Raw genomic sequence first — 18836 nt, 5'->3', positions numbered from 1 at the left:
GAGCAGCAGTATTTAACTCCTACACCCTAGCCCCTACACCCTAGAGCAGCAGTATTTAACTCCTACACCCTAGCATCTACACCCTAGAGCAGTGGTATTTAACCCCTACACCCTAGAGCAGCGGTATTTAACCCCTACACCCTAGAGCAGCGGTATTTAACCCCTACACCCTAGAGCAGCGGTATTTTACCCCTACACCCTAGAGCAGCAGTATTTAACCCCTACACCCTAGAGCAGCAGTATTTAACCCCTACACCCTAGCCCCTACACCCTAGAGCAGTGGTATTTAACCCCTACACCCTAGAGCAGCAGTATTTAACCCCTACACCCTAGCCCCTACACCCTAGAGCAGTGGTATTTAACCCCTACACCCTAGAGCAGCGGTATTTAACCCCTACACCCTAGCCCCTACACCCTAGAGCAGTGGTATTTAACCCCTACACCCTAGAGCAGCGGTATTTAACCCCTACACCCTAGAGCAGCGGTATTTAACCCCTACACCCTAGAGCAGCGGTATTTAACCCCTACACCCTAGCCCCTTACACCCTAGAGCAGTGGTATTTAACCCCTACACCCTAGATCAAGTGTATTACATCAGAGTATTGGATTGGTATAAGCAATATAGCTACACTTCTTATAAGGGGGTGTACAACATAGGACATCCAGGGACATCAGTATGATGTCTGTATGGTGGATAACATATTTCCTAAAGATGATAACTGTCTTCAGGAAGTAAGCTGGAGGTCCCGTATCGCCAGCCTGCAGAAGTCTGACCTGTTGGGGCTGACTCAACCGGCTGGTACCCCTCGTCCCCAGACCTCCGGCCAGGAGAGGAGTGCAGAAGGGGAGAGTGAGAGTGACCGTATCGCCAGGGAGAGACGGAGAGCCCGGGCCAGGAGGAGAGCTCAGAGGGCTGGAGATGTTAGTGTATTTGTAACCTGTCGTAGTCATGCTTATAACCCTATACAACCCTTGCTCATACATGCCTTATAACCTGTCGTAGTCATGCTTATAACCCCATACAACACTTGCTCATACATGCCTTATAACCTGTTGTAGTCATGCTTATAACCCTATAAAACCCTTGCTCATAAATGCATTATAACCTGTCGTAGTCATGCTTATAACCCTATAAAACCCTCACTCATAAATGCATTATAACCTGTCGTGGTCATGCTTATAACCCTATAAAACCCTCGCTCATAAATGCATTAAAACCTGTCGTAGTCATGCTTATAACCCTATAAAACCCTTGTTCATAAATGCATTATAACCTGTCGTAGTCATGCTTATAACCCTATAAAACCCTTGCTCATACATGCCTTATAACCTGTTGTAGTCATGCTTATAACCCTATAAAACCCTTGCTCATAAATGCATTATAACCGTGTCAAAAGTACTGCTAAGATGACATTGAAATCACATAATGAGGGCTGTAGAGGTGAGTGCATGAGCTAGTCCTGGTTATAACCTTTCATAAGGACGGCATAGACATTATAACATGTGCTGTTTGTAACCTGTCACAAGGATGACATTGCAATCCATAATGAGTGTGGGGTGGGCTAGTTCTGGTTATAAGATTACCAGGTTATATCCTGGTAATAACCTGCCGTAATGAGGATATTACCATCCATAATGTATTGACCTACTGATCTCTGTGGTCCTGTAGAGTGATGACAACGAGCCCAGTGGAGAGGAGGGGTTGGGAGGCAGTGGGCAGGATCCACAGACAGACAGGCACTCCAGCACCAGGTATGGATCTGACCGTTAGCCTTTGCGTATTCAGTCTGGTTCCTGATTATCTCATAGTAGTGAGCATTATCTCTGACCTCTGAGGAGTCATAATATCTCTGACCTCTGAGGAGTCATAATAACATCTCTGACCTCTGAGGAGTCATTATAACATCTCTGACCTCTGAGGAGTCATTATAACATCTCTGACCTCTGAGGAGTCATTATAATATCTCTGACCTCTGAGGAGTCATTATAATATCTCTGACCTCTGAGGAGTCATTATAATATCTCTGACCTCTGAGGAGTCATTATAATATCTCTGACCTCTGAGGAGTCATTATAATATCTCTGACCTCTGAGGAGTCATTATAATATCTCTGACCTCTGAGGAGTCATTATAATATCTCTGACCTCTGAGGAGTCATTATAATATCTCTGACCTCTGAGGAGTCATTATAATATCTCTGACCTCTGAGGAGTCATTATAATATCTCTGACCTCTGAGGAGTCATTATAATATCTCTGACCTCTGAGGAGTCATTATAATATCTCTGACCTCTGAGGAGTCATTATAATATCTCTAACCTCTGAGGAGTCATTATAATATCTCTGCTCCCTGCTCTCTTCAGGTCCGACATGTCATGTAACGACTGTATCGACAGAGGCGGCGGCTCTGAAACTAAGGATTACAAGAAGGTAAAAATAGTTTGAATGATTTGAAAAGGGGCTAGTCAATATTAGAGGGTCTAGAAGAGTTTCAGTACTCTCTCACAGGCAATCATTCGCTTAACTAACCCTCCCTCTCTCTCTATGCAATTCAATAAATGCTTTCTCTCTCTGGTGTACATTTTTTTATGCATGCACGACTAACCAGGACTAAGTCGCTTTGGATAAAAGCATCTGCTAAATGGTATACAGTTGAAGTTGGAAGTTTACATACACTTAGGTTGGAGTCATTAAAACTCGTTTTTCAACCACTGCACAAATTTCTTGTTAACAAGCTATAGTTTTGGCAAGTCGGTTAGGACATCTACTTTGTGCATGACACAAGTAATTTTTCCAACAATTGTTTCCAGACAGATTATTTCACTTATAATTCACTGTATCACAATTCCAGTAGGTCAGAAGTTTACATTCACTAAGTTGAGTGTGCCTTTAAACAGCTTGGAAAATTCCAGAAAATGATGTCATGGCTTTAGAAGTTTCTGATAGGCTAATTGACATCATTTCAGTCAATTGGAGGTGTACCTGTGGATGTATTTCAAGGCCTGCCTTCAAACTCAGTGCCTCTTTGCTTGACATCATGGGAAAATCAAAAGAAATCAGCCAAGAACTCAGAAAAAAGATTGTAGACCTCCACAAGTCTGGTTCATCCTTGGGAGCAATTTCCAAACGCCTGAAGGTACCACATTCATCTGTACAAACAATGGTACGCAAGTATAAACACAATGGGACCGCGCAGCCGTCATGCCGCTCAGGAAGGAGACACGTTCTGTCTCCTAGAGATGAACGTACTTTGGTGTGAAAAGTGCAAATCAATCCCAGAACAACAGCAAAGGACCTTGTGAAGATGCTGGAGGAAACAGGTACAAAAGTATCTATATCCACAGTAAAACGAGTCTTATATCGACATAACCTGAAAGGCCGCTCAGCAAGGAAGAAGCCACTGCTCCAAAACCGCCATAAAAAGCCAGACTACAGTTTGCAACTGCATATGGGGACAAAGATCGTACTTTTTGGAGAAATGTCCTCTGGTCTGATGAAACAAACATATAACTGTTTGGCCATAATGACCATAGTTATGTTTGGAGGAAAAAGGGGGAGGCTTGCAAGCCGAAGAACACCATCCCAACCGTAAAGCACGGGGTTGGCATCATGTTGTGGGGGTGCTTTGCTGAAGGAGGGACTGGTGCACTTCACAAAATAGATGGCATCATGATGTAGGAAAATTATGTGGATATATTGAAGCAACATCTCAAGACATCAGTCAGGAAGTTAAAGCTTGGTCGCAAATGGGCCTTCCAAATGGACAATGACCCCAAGCATACTTCCAAAGTTGTGGCAAAATGGCTTAAGGACAACAAAGTCAAGGTATTGGAGTGGCCATCACAAAGCCCTGACCTCAATCCCATAGACAATTTGTGGGCCGAACTGAAAAAGCGTGTGCGAGCAAGGAGGCCTACAAACCTGACTCAGTTACACCAGCTCTGTCAAGAGAAATGGGCCAAAATTCACCCAACTTATTGTGGGAAGCTTGTGGAAGGCTACCCAAAATGTTTGACCCAAGTTAAACAATTTAAAGGCAATGCTACCAAATACTAATTGAGTATGTAAACTTCTGACCCGCTGGGAATGTGATGAAAGAAATAAAAGCTGAAATAAATAATTCTCTCTACTATTATTCTGACATTTCACATTCTTAAAATAAAGTGGTGATCCTAACTGACCTAAAACAGGGAATTTTTACGAGGATTAAATGTCAGGAATTGTGAAAAAGTTTAAATGTATTTAAACTTTTAAATGTATTTGGCTACGGTGTATGGCTAATGTGTATGTAAACTTCCGACTTCAACTGTATATACTGAAATGAATAAAACGCAACATGCAACAATTTCAACGGTTTTACTGAGATACAGTTCATATAAGGGTATCAGTCAATTGAAATAAATTCATTAGGCCCTAATCTATGGATTTCACATGAGCGGCAGGGGTGTAGCCAGGGGAGGGCCTGGGAGAGCATAGGCCCATCCTCTTGGGTGCCCGGCTCACCCACTGGGGAGACAGGCCAATCAGAATGAGTTTTTCCCCACAAAAGGGCTTTATTACAGACAGAAATACACCCTCAGTTTCATCAGCTGTCTGGGTGGGTGGTCTCAGACGACCCCTCAGGTGAAGAAGACGGATATCGAGGTCCTGGGCTGGCATGGTTACACCTGTTCCGCGCCGGTTGGACGTACTGCCAAATTCTCTAAAAGGACGTTGGAGTCGGTTTATGGTAGAGAAATGAACTAATTAAATTCTCTGGCAACAGCCCTGGTGGACATTCCTGCAGTCACCATGCCAATTACACACTCCCTCAACTTGAGACATCTGTGGCATTGTGTTGTGTGACAAAACTGCACATTTTAGAGTGGCCTTTTATTGTCCCCAGCACAAGGTGCACCTGTGTAATGATCATGCTGTTTAATCAGGTTCTTGATATGCCACACCTGTCAGGTGGATGGATTATCTTGGCAAAGGAGAAATGCTCACTAACAGGGATGTAAATTAATTTGTGTACAACATTGGAGAGAAATAAGATTTTTGTTTGTCTGGAAAATTTCTGGGATCTTTTATTTCAGCTCATGAAACATGGGACAAGCCGTTATATTTTTGTTAACTTTATATATGTGTGTATATATATATATAATTGGAATTGTTCTAATAAAGTTCAATAATAATGTGATGTCTTTCTGTCCCAGCTGTTTGAGGTGGTGTCCAGGGAGAATGGTCAGCTCCAGTCTCAACTGCAAGATACCCAGAGAACCATCTCTCAGACCAGACTGGACCTGGACAAGGCTACCCAGGTCACACACACCAATCTCTCATGGACAGACTAGTAAACAGAAACGGTACCGTAGATCTGTCAGGGTACAGCAGCAGGAGGAGGAGGAGAAGAGATAAACGGTACCGTAGATCTGTCACGGTACATCAGGAGGAGGAGGGAGATAAACGGTACCGTAGATCTGTCACGGTACAGCAGGAGGAGGAGAAGAGATAAACGGTACCGTAGATCTGTCAGGGTACAGCAGGAGGAGGAGAAGAGATAAACGGTACCGTAGATCTGTCACGGTACAGCAGGAGGAGGAGGGAGATAAACGGTACCGTAGATCTGTCAGGGTACAGCAGCAGGAGGAGGGAGATAAACGGTACCGTAGATCTGTCAGGGTACAGCAGGAGGAGGAGGGAGATAAACGGTACCGTAGATCTGTCACGGTACAGCAGGAGGAGGAGAAGAGATAAACGGTACTGTAGATCTGTCACGGTACAGCAGGAGGAGGAGGAGAGATAAACGGTACCGTAGATCTGTCACGGTACATCAGGAGGAGGAGGGAGATAAACGGTACCGTAGATCTGTCACGGTACAGCAGGAGGAGGAGAAGAGATAAACGGTACCGTAGATCTGTCACGGTACAGCAGGAGGAGGAGGGAGATAAACGGTACCGTAGATCTGTCAGGGTACAGCAGGAGGAGGAGGGAGATAAACGGTACTGTAGATCTGTCACGGTACAGCAGGAGGAGGAGGGAGATAAACGGTACCGTAGATCTGTCACGGTACATCAGGAGGAGGAGGGAGATAAACGGTACCGTAGATCTGTCACGGTACAGCAGGAGGAGGAGGGAGATAAACGGTACCGTAGATCTGTCACGGTACAGCAGGAGGAGGAGGGAGATAAACGGTACCGTAGATCTGTCACGGTACAGCAGGAGGAGGAGAAGAGATAAACGGTACCGTAGATCTGTCACGGTACAGCAGCAGGAGGAGGGAGATAAACGGTACCGTAGATCTGTCAGGGTACAGCAGCAGGAGGAGGGAGATAAACGGTACCGTAGATCTGTCAGGGTACAGCAGGAGGAGGAGGGAGATAAACGGTACCGTAGATCTGTCACGGTACAGCAGGAGGAGGAGGAGAGATAAACGGTACCGTAGATCTGTCACGGTACAGCAGGAGGAGGAGGAGAGATAAACGGTACCGTAGATCTGTCACGGTACAGCAGGAGGAGGAGGGAGATAAACGGTACCGTAGATCTGTCAGGGTACAGCAGGAGGAGGAGAAGAGATAAACGGTACCGTAGATCTGTCACGGTACAGCAGGAGGAGGAGGGAGATAAACGGTACCGTAGATCTGTCACGGTACATCAGGAGGAGGAGGGAGATCAACGGTACCGTAGATCTGTCACGGTACAGCAGGAGGAGGAGGGAGATAAACGGTACCGTAGATCTGTCACGGTACAGCAGGAGGAGGAGGGAGATAAACGGTACCGTAGATCTGTCACGGTACAGCAGGAGGAGGAGGGAGATAAACGGTACCGTAGATCTGTCAGGGTACAGCAGGAGGAGGAGGGAGATAAACGGTACTGTAGATCTGTCAGGGTACAGCAGCAGGAGGAGGGAGATAAACGGTACCGTAGATCTGTCAGGGTACAGCAGGAGGAGGAGGGAGATAAACGGTACCGTAGATCTGTCAGGGTACAGCAGGAGGAGGAGGGAGATAAACGGTACCGTAGATCTGTCAGGGTACAGCAGGAGGAGGAGGGAGATAAACGGTACCGTAGATCTGTCACGGTACAGCAGGAGGAGGAGAAGAGATAAACGGTACCGTAGATCTGTCACGGTACATCAGGAGGAGGAGGGAGATAAACGGTACCGTAGATCTGTCACGGTACAGCAGGAGGAGGAGGGAGATAAACGGTACCGTAGATCTGTCAGGGTACAGCAGCAGGAGGAGGAGGGAGATAAACGGTACCGTAGATCTGTCACGGTACAGCAGGAGGAGGAGGGAGATAAACGGTACCGTAGATCTGTCACGGTACAGCAGGAGGAGGAGAAGAGATAAACGGTACCGTAGATCTGTCACGGTACAGCAGGAGGAGGAGAAGAGATAAACGGTACTGTAGATCTGTCAGGGTACAGCAGGAGGAGGAGAAGAGATAAACGGTACCGTAGATCTGTCACGGTACAGCAGGAGGAGGAGAGAGATAAACGGTACCGTAGATCTGTCACGGGTACAGCAGGAGGAGGAGGGAGATAAACGGTACCGTAGATCTGTCACGGTACAGCAGGAGGAGGAGAAGAGATAAACGGTACCGTAGATCTGTCAGGGTACAGCAGGAGGAGGAGAGAGATAAACGGTACCGTAGATCTGTCACGGTACAGCAGGAGGAGGAGAAGAGATAAACGGTACCGTAGATCTGTCAGGGTACAGCAGGAGGAGGAGAAGAGATAAACGGTACCGTAGATCTGTCAGGGTACAGCAGGAGGAGGAGGGAGATAAACGGTACCGTAGATCTGTCACGGTACAGCAGGAGGAGGAGAGATAAACGGTACCGTAGATCTGTCACGGTACAGCAGGAGGAGGAGAAGAGATAAACGGTACCGTAGATCTGTCAGGGTACAGCAGGAGGAGGAGAAGAGATAAACGGTACCGTAGATCTGTCACGGTACAGCAGGAGGAGGAGGGAGATAAACGGTACCGTAGATCTGTCAGGGTACAGCAGGAGGAGGAGGGAGATAAACGGTACCGTAGATCTGTCACGGTACAGCAGGAGGAGGAGAAGAGATAAACGGTACCGTAGATCTGTCAGGGTACAGCAGGAGGAGGAGGGAGATAAACGGTACCGTAGATCTGTCAGGGTACAGGAGGAGGAGGAGAAGAGATAAACGGTACTGTAGATCTGTCACGGTACAGCAGGAGGAGGAGGGAGATAAACGGTACCGTAGATCTGTCAGGGTACAGCAGGAGGAGGAGAAGAGATAAACGGTACCGTAGATCTGTCAGGGTACAGCAGGAGGAGGAGGGAGATAAACGGTACTGTAGATCTGTCAGGGTACAGCAGGAGGAGGAGGGAGATAAACGGTACTGTAGATCTGTCAGGGTACAGCAGGAGGAGGAGGGAGATAAACGGTACTGTAGATCTGTCAGGGTACAGCAGGAGGAGGAGGGAGATAAACGGTACTGTAGATCTGTCAGGGTACAGCAGGAGGAGGAGAAGAGATAAACGGTACCGTAGATCTGTCACGGTACAGCAGGAGGAGGAGGAGGGAGATAAACGGTACCGTAGATCTGTCACGGTACAGCAGGAGGAGGAGGGAGATAAACGGTACCGTAGATCTGTCACGGTACAGCAGGAGGAGGAGAAGAGATAAACGGTACCGTAGATCTGTCACGGTACAGCAGGAGGAGGAGGGAGATAAACGGTACCGTAGATCTGTCACGGTACAGCAGCAGGAGGAGGAGGGAGATAAACGGTACCGTAGATCTGTCACGGTACAGCAGGAGGAGGAGGGAGATAAACGGTACCGTAGATCTGTCAGGGTACAGCAGGAGGAGGAGGGAGATAAACGGTACCGTAGATCTGTCAGGGTACAGCAGGAGGAGGAGGGAGATAAACGGTACCGTAGATCTGTCAGGGTACAGCAGGAGGAGGAGAAGAGATAAACTGTACCGTAGATCTGTCACGGTACATCAGGAGTGAGATACATACAGCCTTATTATAAAATCGATTATATAAAAACATTTCCTCATCAATCTACACACAATACCCCATAATGACAAAACAAAAACAGGTTCTTAGACATTTTTGCAATTTTTTTTTTTTTTAAATGCAGAAATACCTTATTTACATAAGTAATCAGACCCAAACTGAGCAAACGGGGGAGAAGGGCAGTGGTCAGGGAGGTGACCAAGAACCCAATGGCCACTCAATGGGAGCTCCAGAGTTCCTCTGTGGAGATGGGAGAACCTTCCAGAAGGACAGTCATCTCTGCAGCACTGCACCAATCAGGCCTTTTATGATAGAGTGGCCAGACGGAAGCCACTCCTCAGTAAAAGGCACATGACAGCCTGCTTGGAGTTTGCCAAAAGGAACCTAAAGACTCTCAGACCAAGAGAAACTGCTTACTGTAGACATTTAATGACTCTGTCTTGTCTTGTCTCTCTGTCTGTCTGTCTGTCTCTCTCTCTGTCTGTCTGTCTGTCTGTCTGTCTGTCTGTCTGTCTGTCTGTCTGTCTGTCTGTCTGTCTGTCTGTCTGTCTGTCTGTCTGTCTGTCTGTCTGTCTGTCTGTCTGTCTGTCTGTCTGTCTGTCTGTCTGTCTGTCTGTCTGTCTGTCTGTCTGTCTGATCCTACAGAGACAGGAGCGGTTCAGTGATTGTTCAACCATGCTAGAGCTAGAGAAGAAGGTAGGTCTCTCCACTTCCACTCTTCCGTGTGTGGCTTGGCTTGTGTTGTGTTATATATATATATATATATATATATATATACAGAAACTAGTGCACTATCTAGTGTCAAACACCTGATGCTGATGCTGTGCCTGGCCTCACGACTGACTGTCTCTACTGCTGCCTGACCCTCCTCTCTCTGTCTCTCTCTCTGTCTCTCTCTCTCTCTGTCTTTCTTTCTCTGTCTCTGTCTTTCTCTCTCTCTCTTTCTCCTCTTCTCTCTTTCTCTTCCTCTCTCTCTCGCTCTCTCTCTTTCTCCTCTTATCTTCTCTCTCTCTTTCTCTCTCTTCTTATCCTCTCTCTCTCTCTCTCTCTCTCTCTCTCTCTCTCTCTCTCTCTCTCTCTCTGTCTTTCTCTCTCTTCCTCTCTCTCGCTCCTCTCCCCATCTCCTCTCTTCTATCCCTCTTTTTCTCTTCTCCCTCTGTGTCTCTCTCTCGCATCAGGAGCGACGGATGTTGGAGCGGCGTCTGGCTGAGCTGGAGGAGGAGTTGAAGGTGAAAAGAGAGAGAACATGATCACACCTGGGTTCAAATAGTATACAAAATCTTTCAAATACTTTAGTTGGGCCCAAACCCAGGTCACCTGGCACTCCAGGCAGGCTAAAGCAAATGCTGAAAGTCCTTACTCCACACAGACTCTCTGCCTGAACCCAGGTTTTACTCCACACAGACTCTCTGCCTGAACCCAGGTTTTACTCCACACAGACTCTCTGCCTGAACCCAGGTTTTACTCCACACAGACTCTCTGCCTGAACCCAGGTTTTACTCCACACAGACTCTCTGCCTGAACCCAGGTTTTACTCCACACAGACTCTCTGCCTCATCACAGCTTGCTGCTTCTTTCACGGCTTGTGCTGCAAATCACCAGTGTTGTGGCAGTATGTGGTACACTGAGCCTGCTGTCCAAATGTCACCCTATTCCCTATATAGGGCACTACTTTAGACCAGAGCTCTATGGACCATGGTCAAAAGTAGTGCACCACATAGGGAATATGGTGCCATTTGGGATGCACACTAAGGCATTAGACTGGGCCAGGGAGGGAGGGAGGGAGGGGGAAGCTTGCTGCTCTGTACAGCTCTGTTCCAGATGAGACCAGTATTGTATATAGTCAGTACCACTATATCATCCATTGACTTTTCACTAAGACATGTTCTCAGGACAGGGTACTTATTTATCAGGGCTCATATTCACAGAGTGCATCCCAAATGGCACCCTATTCCCTGTTTAGTGCACTACTTTTGATCAGGGCCCTATGGGCCTCCCTATGCGCCCTATGGGTCTCCCTATGGGCCTCCCTATGCGCCCTATGGGTCTCCCTATGGGTCTCCCTATGGGTCTCCTTCTGGGTCTCCCTATGGTCCTCCCTCTGGGCCTCCCTATGGGTCTCCCTATGGGTCTCCCTATGGGTCTCCCTATGGGTCTCCCTATGGGCCTCCCTCTGGGTCTCCCTCTGGGCCTCCCTATGGGCCTCCCTATGGGTCTCCCTATGGGCCTCCCTATGGATCTCCCTATGGGTCTCCCTATTGGGCCTCCCTATGGGCCCTATGGGTCTCTCACTAAATAGGGAATAGTGTGCATTTGGGACTCAAAGTTTTTCTTAGACAAGAGTGCTGATCTAGGATCCCTCCTATTCATTAGTTAAATAAAAGTTAAATAAAAAATGTAATAACAATTTGATCAGCACTACTACTACTGAGACGCTTTGTGAATACAGGCCCAGGGTGTGGAGATCACTGGTACTGCTATCCAATGGGGGTGGAGATCACTGGTACTGCTATCCAATGGGGGTGGAGATCACTGGTACTGCTATCCAATGGGGGTGGAGATCACTGGTACTGCTATCCAATGGGGGTGGAGATCACTGGTACTGCTATCCAATGGGGGTGGAGATCACTGGTACTGCTATCCAATGGGGGTGGAGGTCACTGGTACTGCTATCCAATGGGGGTGGAGGTCACTGGTACTGCTATCCAATCGGTGTGGAGATCACTGGTACTGCTATCCAATGGGGGTGGAGGTCACTGGTACTGCTATCCAATGGGGGTGGAGATCACTGGTACTGCTATCCAATCGGTGTGGAGATCACTGGTACTCCTATCCAATGGGGGTGGAGATCACTGGTACTGCTATCCAATGGGGGTGGAGATCACTGGTACTGCTGTCCAATCGGGGTGGAGATCACTGGTACTCCTATCCAATGGGGGTGGAGATCACTGGTACTGCTATCCAGTGGGGGTGGAGATCACTGGTACTGCTGTCCAATGGGGGTGGAGATCACTGGTACTGCTATCCAATGGGGGTGGAGATCACTGGTACTGCTGTCCAATGGGGGTGGAGGTCACTGGTACTGCTATCCAATCGGGGTGGAGGTCACTGGTACTGCTATCCAATCGGTGTGGAGATCACTGGTACTCCTATCCAATGGGGGTGGAGATCACTGGTACTGCTATCCAATGGGGGTGGAGATCACTGGTACTGCTGTCCAATCGGGGTGGAGATCACTGGTACTCCTATCCAATCGGGGTGGAGATCACTGGAACTGCTATCAAATCGGTGAGGAGATCACTGGTACTCCTATCCAATGGGGGTGGAGATCACTGGTACTGCTGTTCAATGGGGGTGGAGATCACTGGTACTGCTATCCAATGGGGGTGGAGATCACTGGTACTGCTATCCAATGGGGGTGGAGATCACTGGTACTCCTATCCAATGGGGGTGGAGATCACTGGTACTGCTATCCAATGGGGGTGGAGATCACTGGTACTGCTGTCCAATGGGGGTGGAGATCACTGGTACTGCTATCCAATGGGGGTGGAGATCACTGGTACTGCTGTCCAATGGGGGTGGAGATCACTGGTACTGCTGTCCAATGGGGGTGGAGATCACTGGTACTGCTATCCAATGGGGGTGGAGATCACTGGTACTGCTATCCAATGGGGGTGGAGATCACTGGTACTCCTATCCAATGGGGGTGGAGATCACTGGTACTGCTATCCAATGGGGGTGGAGATCACTGGTACTGCTGTCCAATGGGGGTGGAGATCACTGGTACTGCTATCCAATGGGGGTGGAGATCACTGGTACTGCTGTCCAATGGGGGTGGAGATCACTGGTACTGCTATCCAATGGGGGTGGAGATCACTGGTACTGCTATCCAATGGGGGTGGAGATCACTGGTACTGCTATCCAATGGGGGTGGAGATCACTGGTACTCCTATCCAATGGGGGTGGAGATCCCTGGTACTGCTATCCAATGGGGGTGGAGATCACTGGTACTGCTATCCAATGGGTGTTCTCCTCTCTTCCTTCCCCAACACTCTAATACATCCTACCACCTTTTACCGTGTTCACTTAACTCTCAGTTTCTGTTGCAGACATACCTGAGCTCAAGTAGGTGGTAACCAAACTAAGCTGCATGAAAATGAAACCATGATCCATCTGATTATAGTACATTGGATTGTATTTCTTTACACAACAATTGTAACAATGTCAATTTTCATCTCGCCAAACAGATGGGGGTGAGAATTTTTGAGAATGACACAAATATTAATTTTCACAAAGTCTGGTTCCTCAGTTTGTGTGATGGCAATTTGCATATACTCCAGAATATTAATAATTGCAAAGTCCCTCTTTGCCATGCAAAACTGAATCCCCCAAAAAACATTTCGACTGCATTTCAGCCCTGCCACAAAAGGACCCGCTGACATCATGTCAGTGATTCTCTCGTTAACACAGGTGTGAGTGTTGACGAGGACAAGGCTGGAGATCACTCTGTCATGCTGATTGAGTTTGAATAACAGACTGGAAGCTTCAAAAGGAGGGTGGTGCTTGGAATCATTGTTCTTCCTCTGTCAACCATGGTTACTTGCAAGGAAACAGGTGCAGTCATCATTGCTTTGCACAAAAAGGTCTTCACAGGCAAGGATATTGCTGCCAGTAAGATTGCACCTAAATCAACGATTTATCGGATCATCAAGAACTTCAAGGAGAGCGGTTCAATGTTGTGAAGAAGGCTTCAGGGCGCCCAAGAAAGTCCAGCAAGCGCCAGGACCATCTCCTAAAGTTGATTCAGCTGCGGGATCGGGGCACCACCAAGTACAGAGCTTGCTCAGGAATGGCAGCAGGCAGGTGTGAGTACATCTGCGCGCACAGTGAGGCGAAGACTTTTGGAGGATGGCCTGGTGTCAAGAAGGGCAGCAAAGAAGCCACCCCTCTCCAGGAAAAACATCAGGGACAGACTGATATTCTGCAAAAGGTACAGGGATTGGACTGCTGAGGACTGGGGTAAAGTCATTTTCTCTGATGAATCCCCTTTCCGATTGTTTGGGGCATCTGGAAAAAAGCTTGTCCGGAGAAGACAAGGTGAGCGCTACCATCAGTCCTGTGTCATGCCAACAGTAAAGCATCCTGAGACCATTCATGTGTGGGGTTGCTTCTCAGCCAAGGGAGTGGGCTCACTCACAATTTTGCCTAAGAACACAGCCATGAATAAAGAATGGTACCAACACATCCTCCGAGAGCAACTTCTCCCAACCATCCAGAAACAGTTTGGTGACGAACAATGCCTTTTCCAGCATGATGGAGCATCTTGCCTTAAGGCAAAAGTGATAACTAAGTGGCTCGGGGAACAAAACATCGATATTTTGGGTCCATGGCCAGGAAACTCCCCAGACTTTAATCCCATTGAGAACTTGTGGTCAATCCTCAAGAGGCAGGTGGACAAACAAAAACCCACAAATTCTGACAAACTCCAAGCATTGATTATGCAAGAATGGGCTGCCATCAGTCAGGATGTGGCCCAGAAGTTAATTGACAGCATGCCAGGGCGGATTGCAGAGGTCTTGAAAAAGAAGGCTCAACACTGCAAATATTGACTCTTTGCATCAACTTCATGTAACTGTCAATTAAAGCCTTTGACACTTATGAAATGCTTGTAATTATACTTCAGTATTCCATAGTAACATCTGACAACAATATCTAAAGAGACTGAGGCAGCAAACTTTGTGGAAATTAATATTTGTGTCATTCTCAAAACTTTTGGCCACGACTGTAGTGCGCTACTTTTTGACCCTGGATTAATAGTAGTGCACTATATAAGGAATAGGGTGCCATAGGGCTCTGGTCTAAAGTAGTGCACTATATAGGGAACAGGGCGCCATAGGGCTCTGGTCTAAAGTAGTGCACTATATAGGTAACCGGGTGCCATTTTTGATATATCCAATGTCAGTTTTCAACCCAATAACCAATGTTGTTCCTCTAGGTGCTAGGTGACCTGAGAGCTGACAACCAGCGACTGAAAGACGAGAACGGAGCACTGATCAGAGTCATCAGTAAGCTCTCCAAATAGACGGAGAGAACGAGAGAGAGAGACAACAGGGAAGCCCACTCCCTCCCTCCGTCCAGCCACCCCTCCCACCTCACATTCCTACCAGTGCCAAAGAATGAAAGCGAGAGAGAGAGAGAGAAGAGGGGGGGACAAGAAACAAAAAAGAGAAGACGTATGAGAATGTGGTACTCTAAACAACACCATATCTTGACTTGATTGTGACGCCTCTTCTTCCTTAGTCCTGACCAATCGCTGTGGCTTGTTGTGTGTGTCTTATGCCCACTTTGAAGACAGAACCGTATCCATGGCAGGTAGCCATGACAACTGTGGTCATGACAACGGCTCGCATAGTAGCAAAGAGACGTGACAACAGCCAAATGCCCATGGGATTGTGATGTAAAACAAAACCGAGGATATAGACAATGTGCACAAGGGGGAAATACTAATATGACCACACACATTCCTTCTTCAGGTGCCATCCACACACATTGCACCAGTCCAAGGCATCTTGGTCCCTTAGCTCTCCCACTTAGTAATTTATTTTGTTTTGTGACCACCACATTCACACACCACCTTTTCCACCAACCCACTCCGCTATTGTACTAACTATGGATCTCAGTCCCTCCCGCTCAAAACTATCCTACCCCACAAATACACTCCTTATGGAGGCTTTCACATCGACTCCGTCCAGTCCCTGACCCATACCTCCCGCTCAAAACTATCCTACCCCACAAATGCACTCCTTATGGAGGCTTTCACATCGACTCCGTCCAGTCCCTGAGCCATACCTCCCACTCAAAACTATCCTACCCCACAAATACACTCCTTATGGAGGCTTTCACATCGACTCCGTCCAGTCCCTGACCCATACCTCCCACTCAAAACTATCCTACCCCACAAATACACTCCTTATGGAGGCTTTCACATCGACTCCGTCCAGTCCCTGACCCATACCTCCCACTCAAAACTATCCTACCCCACAAATACACTCCTTATGGAGGCTTTCACATCGACTCCGTCCAGTCCCTGACCCATACCTCCCACTCAAAACTATCCTACCCCACAAATACACTCCTTATGGAGGCTTTCACATCGACTCTGTCCAGTCCCTGACCCATACCTCCCACTCAAAACTATCCTACCCCACAAATGCACTCCTTATGGAGGCTTTCACATCGACTCCGTCCAGTCCCTGACCCATACCTCCCACTCAAAACTATCCTACCCCACAAATACACTCCTTATGGAGGCTTTCACATCGACTCTGTCTAGTCCCTGACCCATACCTCCCACTCAAAACTATCCTACCCCACAAATGCACTCCTTATGGAGGCTTTCACATCGACTCCGTCCAGTCCCTGACCCATACCTCCCACTCAAAACTATCCTACCCCACAAATACACTCCTTATGGAGGCTTTCACATCGACTCCGTCCAGTCCCTGACCCATACCATAGACATCCATACAGCTTTCTTTGTGTAACATCCTAAACTCTAAACAGAAACCATGACCTTTCTTAACAGTTGGGGGGCCTGTTTTCCCGGACACAGATAACGCCTAGTCCAAACCTAATGGAGATTCTTCTCTCCATTCAGCCAGGTTTTTATTTCAGGATCTTGTCTGTAAAGAAGGAGGGTGATATGCACATCCCACATTTGTGAATACCGCTGCTGTGTCCGGAAAAACCAACCCATTGTGTTTTTGGGGTTGAAATATTTTAACTGTTAAACTGGTTACAGTAACATTTCCACATTATTTTCATTTCACTTTTCTGTGTTCAGTCACTTTCAGACTTCAAACTCTAAAAGACCAACTGGGGGGAAATCCAATAGATTACCCTCTTAATCTGGTAGTGTCATTCCACTCCATGACCCTCTTAATCTGGTAGTGTCATTCCACTCCATGACCCTCTTAATCTGGTAGTGTCATTCCACTCCATGACCCTCTTAATCTGGTAGTGTCATTCCACTCCATGACCCTCTTAATCTGGTAGTGTCATTCCACTCCATGACCCTCTTAATCTGGTAGTGTCATTCCACTCCATGACCCTCTTAATCTGGTAGTGTCATTCCACTCCATGACCCTAGTTAATCTGGTAGTGTCATTCCACTCCATGGCCCTAGTTAATCTGGTAGTGTCATTCCACTCCATGACCCTCTTAATCTGGTAGTGTCATTCCACTCCATGACCCTAGTTAATCTGGTAGTGTCATTCCACTCCATGACTCTAGTTAATCTGGTAGTGTCATTCCACTCCATTACCCTAGTTAATCTGGTAGTGTCATTCCAATCTATTACCCTCTTAATCTGGTAGTGTCATTCCACTCCATTACCCTCTTAATCTGGTAGTGTAATTCCACATGCGTGTTTTGAACCCACCACAGATCCACTCTTCCCCTCACACACTACAGTGTTCTGAACCCACCAGAGATCCACTCTTTCCCTCACTAGTGTTTTTGTTTAGTGGCACACAGAGGCTACGTCCCAAATGAAACCCTATCAGTAAAGTAGTGCACTACATCAGGGCCATGGTTAAAAGTAGTGCACTAGATAGGGAATAGGGTGCTATAGGCCCTGGTTAAAAGTAGTGCTCTAGAAAGGGAATAGGGTGCCATGGGCCCTGGTTAAAATTAGTGCACTACATAGGGAGTAGGGTGCCATTTGGGACACACAGACCCACTCCATGCTCCTTTAAATGACCACAGACAGAGCGGTCTGTTGACCACAGCACTTTACTCACCACCAGCCAGGCCAAGCTAAGTGATCACAGATCTGCGCCAAGCTAAGCGATCACAGATCTGCGCCAGTTCAAGCTAAGCGATCGCAGATCTGCGCCAGGCCAAGCTAAGCGATCGCAGATCTGCGCCAGGCCAAGCTAAGCGATCGCAGATCTGCGCCAGGCCAAGCTAAGCGATCGCAGATCTGCGCCAGGCCAAGCTAAGCCCCGTCCTGATTCATACTATACAAAACAGCTCCCCTCATCCACAAATCTGCAATCACAATAATCTGTCCTTTCTCCTGAAGTGTGCACTCCTTCACAAATGTAAAAGCATTGGATAGGTGGAGGTATGGACTAGACTAGAGGACAGGTGGGGGTATGGACTAGACTAGAGGACAGGTGAGGGTATGGACTAGACTAGAGGACAGGTGGAGGTATCGACTAGACTAGAGGACAGGTAGTGGTATAGACTAGAGGACAGGTAGGGGTATGGACTAGACTAGAGGACAGGTAGGGGGTATGGACTAGACTAGAGGACAGGTGGAGGTATGGACTAGACTAGAGGACAGGTGGAGGTATGGACTAGACTAGAGGACAGGTGGAGGTATGGACTAGACTAGAGGACAGGTGGAGGTATGGACTAGACTAGAGGACAGGTGGAGGTATGGACTAGACTAGAGGACAGGTGGAGGTATGGACTAGACTAGAGGACAGGTGGAGGTATGGACTAGACTAGAGGACAGGTGTAGGTATGGACTAGACTAGAGGACAGGTGAGGTATGGACTAGACTAGAGGACAGGTGGAGGTATGGACTAGACTAGAGGACAGGTGGAGGTATGGACTAGACTAGAGGACAGGTAGAGGTATGGACTAGACTAGAGGACAGGTGGAGGTATGGACTAGACTAGAGGACAGGTGGAGGTATGGACTAGACTAGAGGACAGGTGGAGGTATGGACTAGACTAGAGGACAGGGGAGGTATGGACTAGACTAGAGGACAGGTGGGGGTATGGACTAGACTAGAGGACAGGTAAGGTATGGACTGGACTAGAGGACAGGTGGAGGTATGGACTAGA

General features: G+C 47.6%; 1 protein-coding gene across 1 annotated transcript in view; it reads left to right on the top strand.

The window, feature by feature from the left end:
* Nucleotides 1-15390, top strand: part of LOC106584787 (protein phosphatase 1 regulatory subunit 12A) — a 63959-nt gene extending 48569 nt beyond the window's left edge. Inside the window, exons 17-23 of the mRNA XM_045706202.1 lie at nucleotides 730-921; nucleotides 1670-1752; nucleotides 2364-2430; nucleotides 5196-5300; nucleotides 9625-9675; nucleotides 10158-10208; nucleotides 14975-15390. Of these exons, the coding sequence (XP_045562158.1) occupies nucleotides 730-921; nucleotides 1670-1752; nucleotides 2364-2430; nucleotides 5196-5300; nucleotides 9625-9675; nucleotides 10158-10208; nucleotides 14975-15061 (636 nt within the window). The 3' untranslated portion in view covers nucleotides 15062-15390. The remainder of the gene's footprint in view (nucleotides 1-729; nucleotides 922-1669; nucleotides 1753-2363; nucleotides 2431-5195; nucleotides 5301-9624; nucleotides 9676-10157; nucleotides 10209-14974) is intronic.
* The last annotated feature ends 3446 nt before the right edge of the window (nucleotides 15391-18836 follow it).

The sequence above is a fragment of the Salmo salar genome, chromosome ssa23 (genome assembly GCF_905237065.1).
Source record: "Salmo salar chromosome ssa23, Ssal_v3.1, whole genome shotgun sequence".
Taxonomy (NCBI): Eukaryota; Metazoa; Chordata; class Actinopteri; order Salmoniformes; family Salmonidae; genus Salmo; species Salmo salar.
This window is presented reverse-complemented; position numbering and strand designations above follow the sequence as displayed.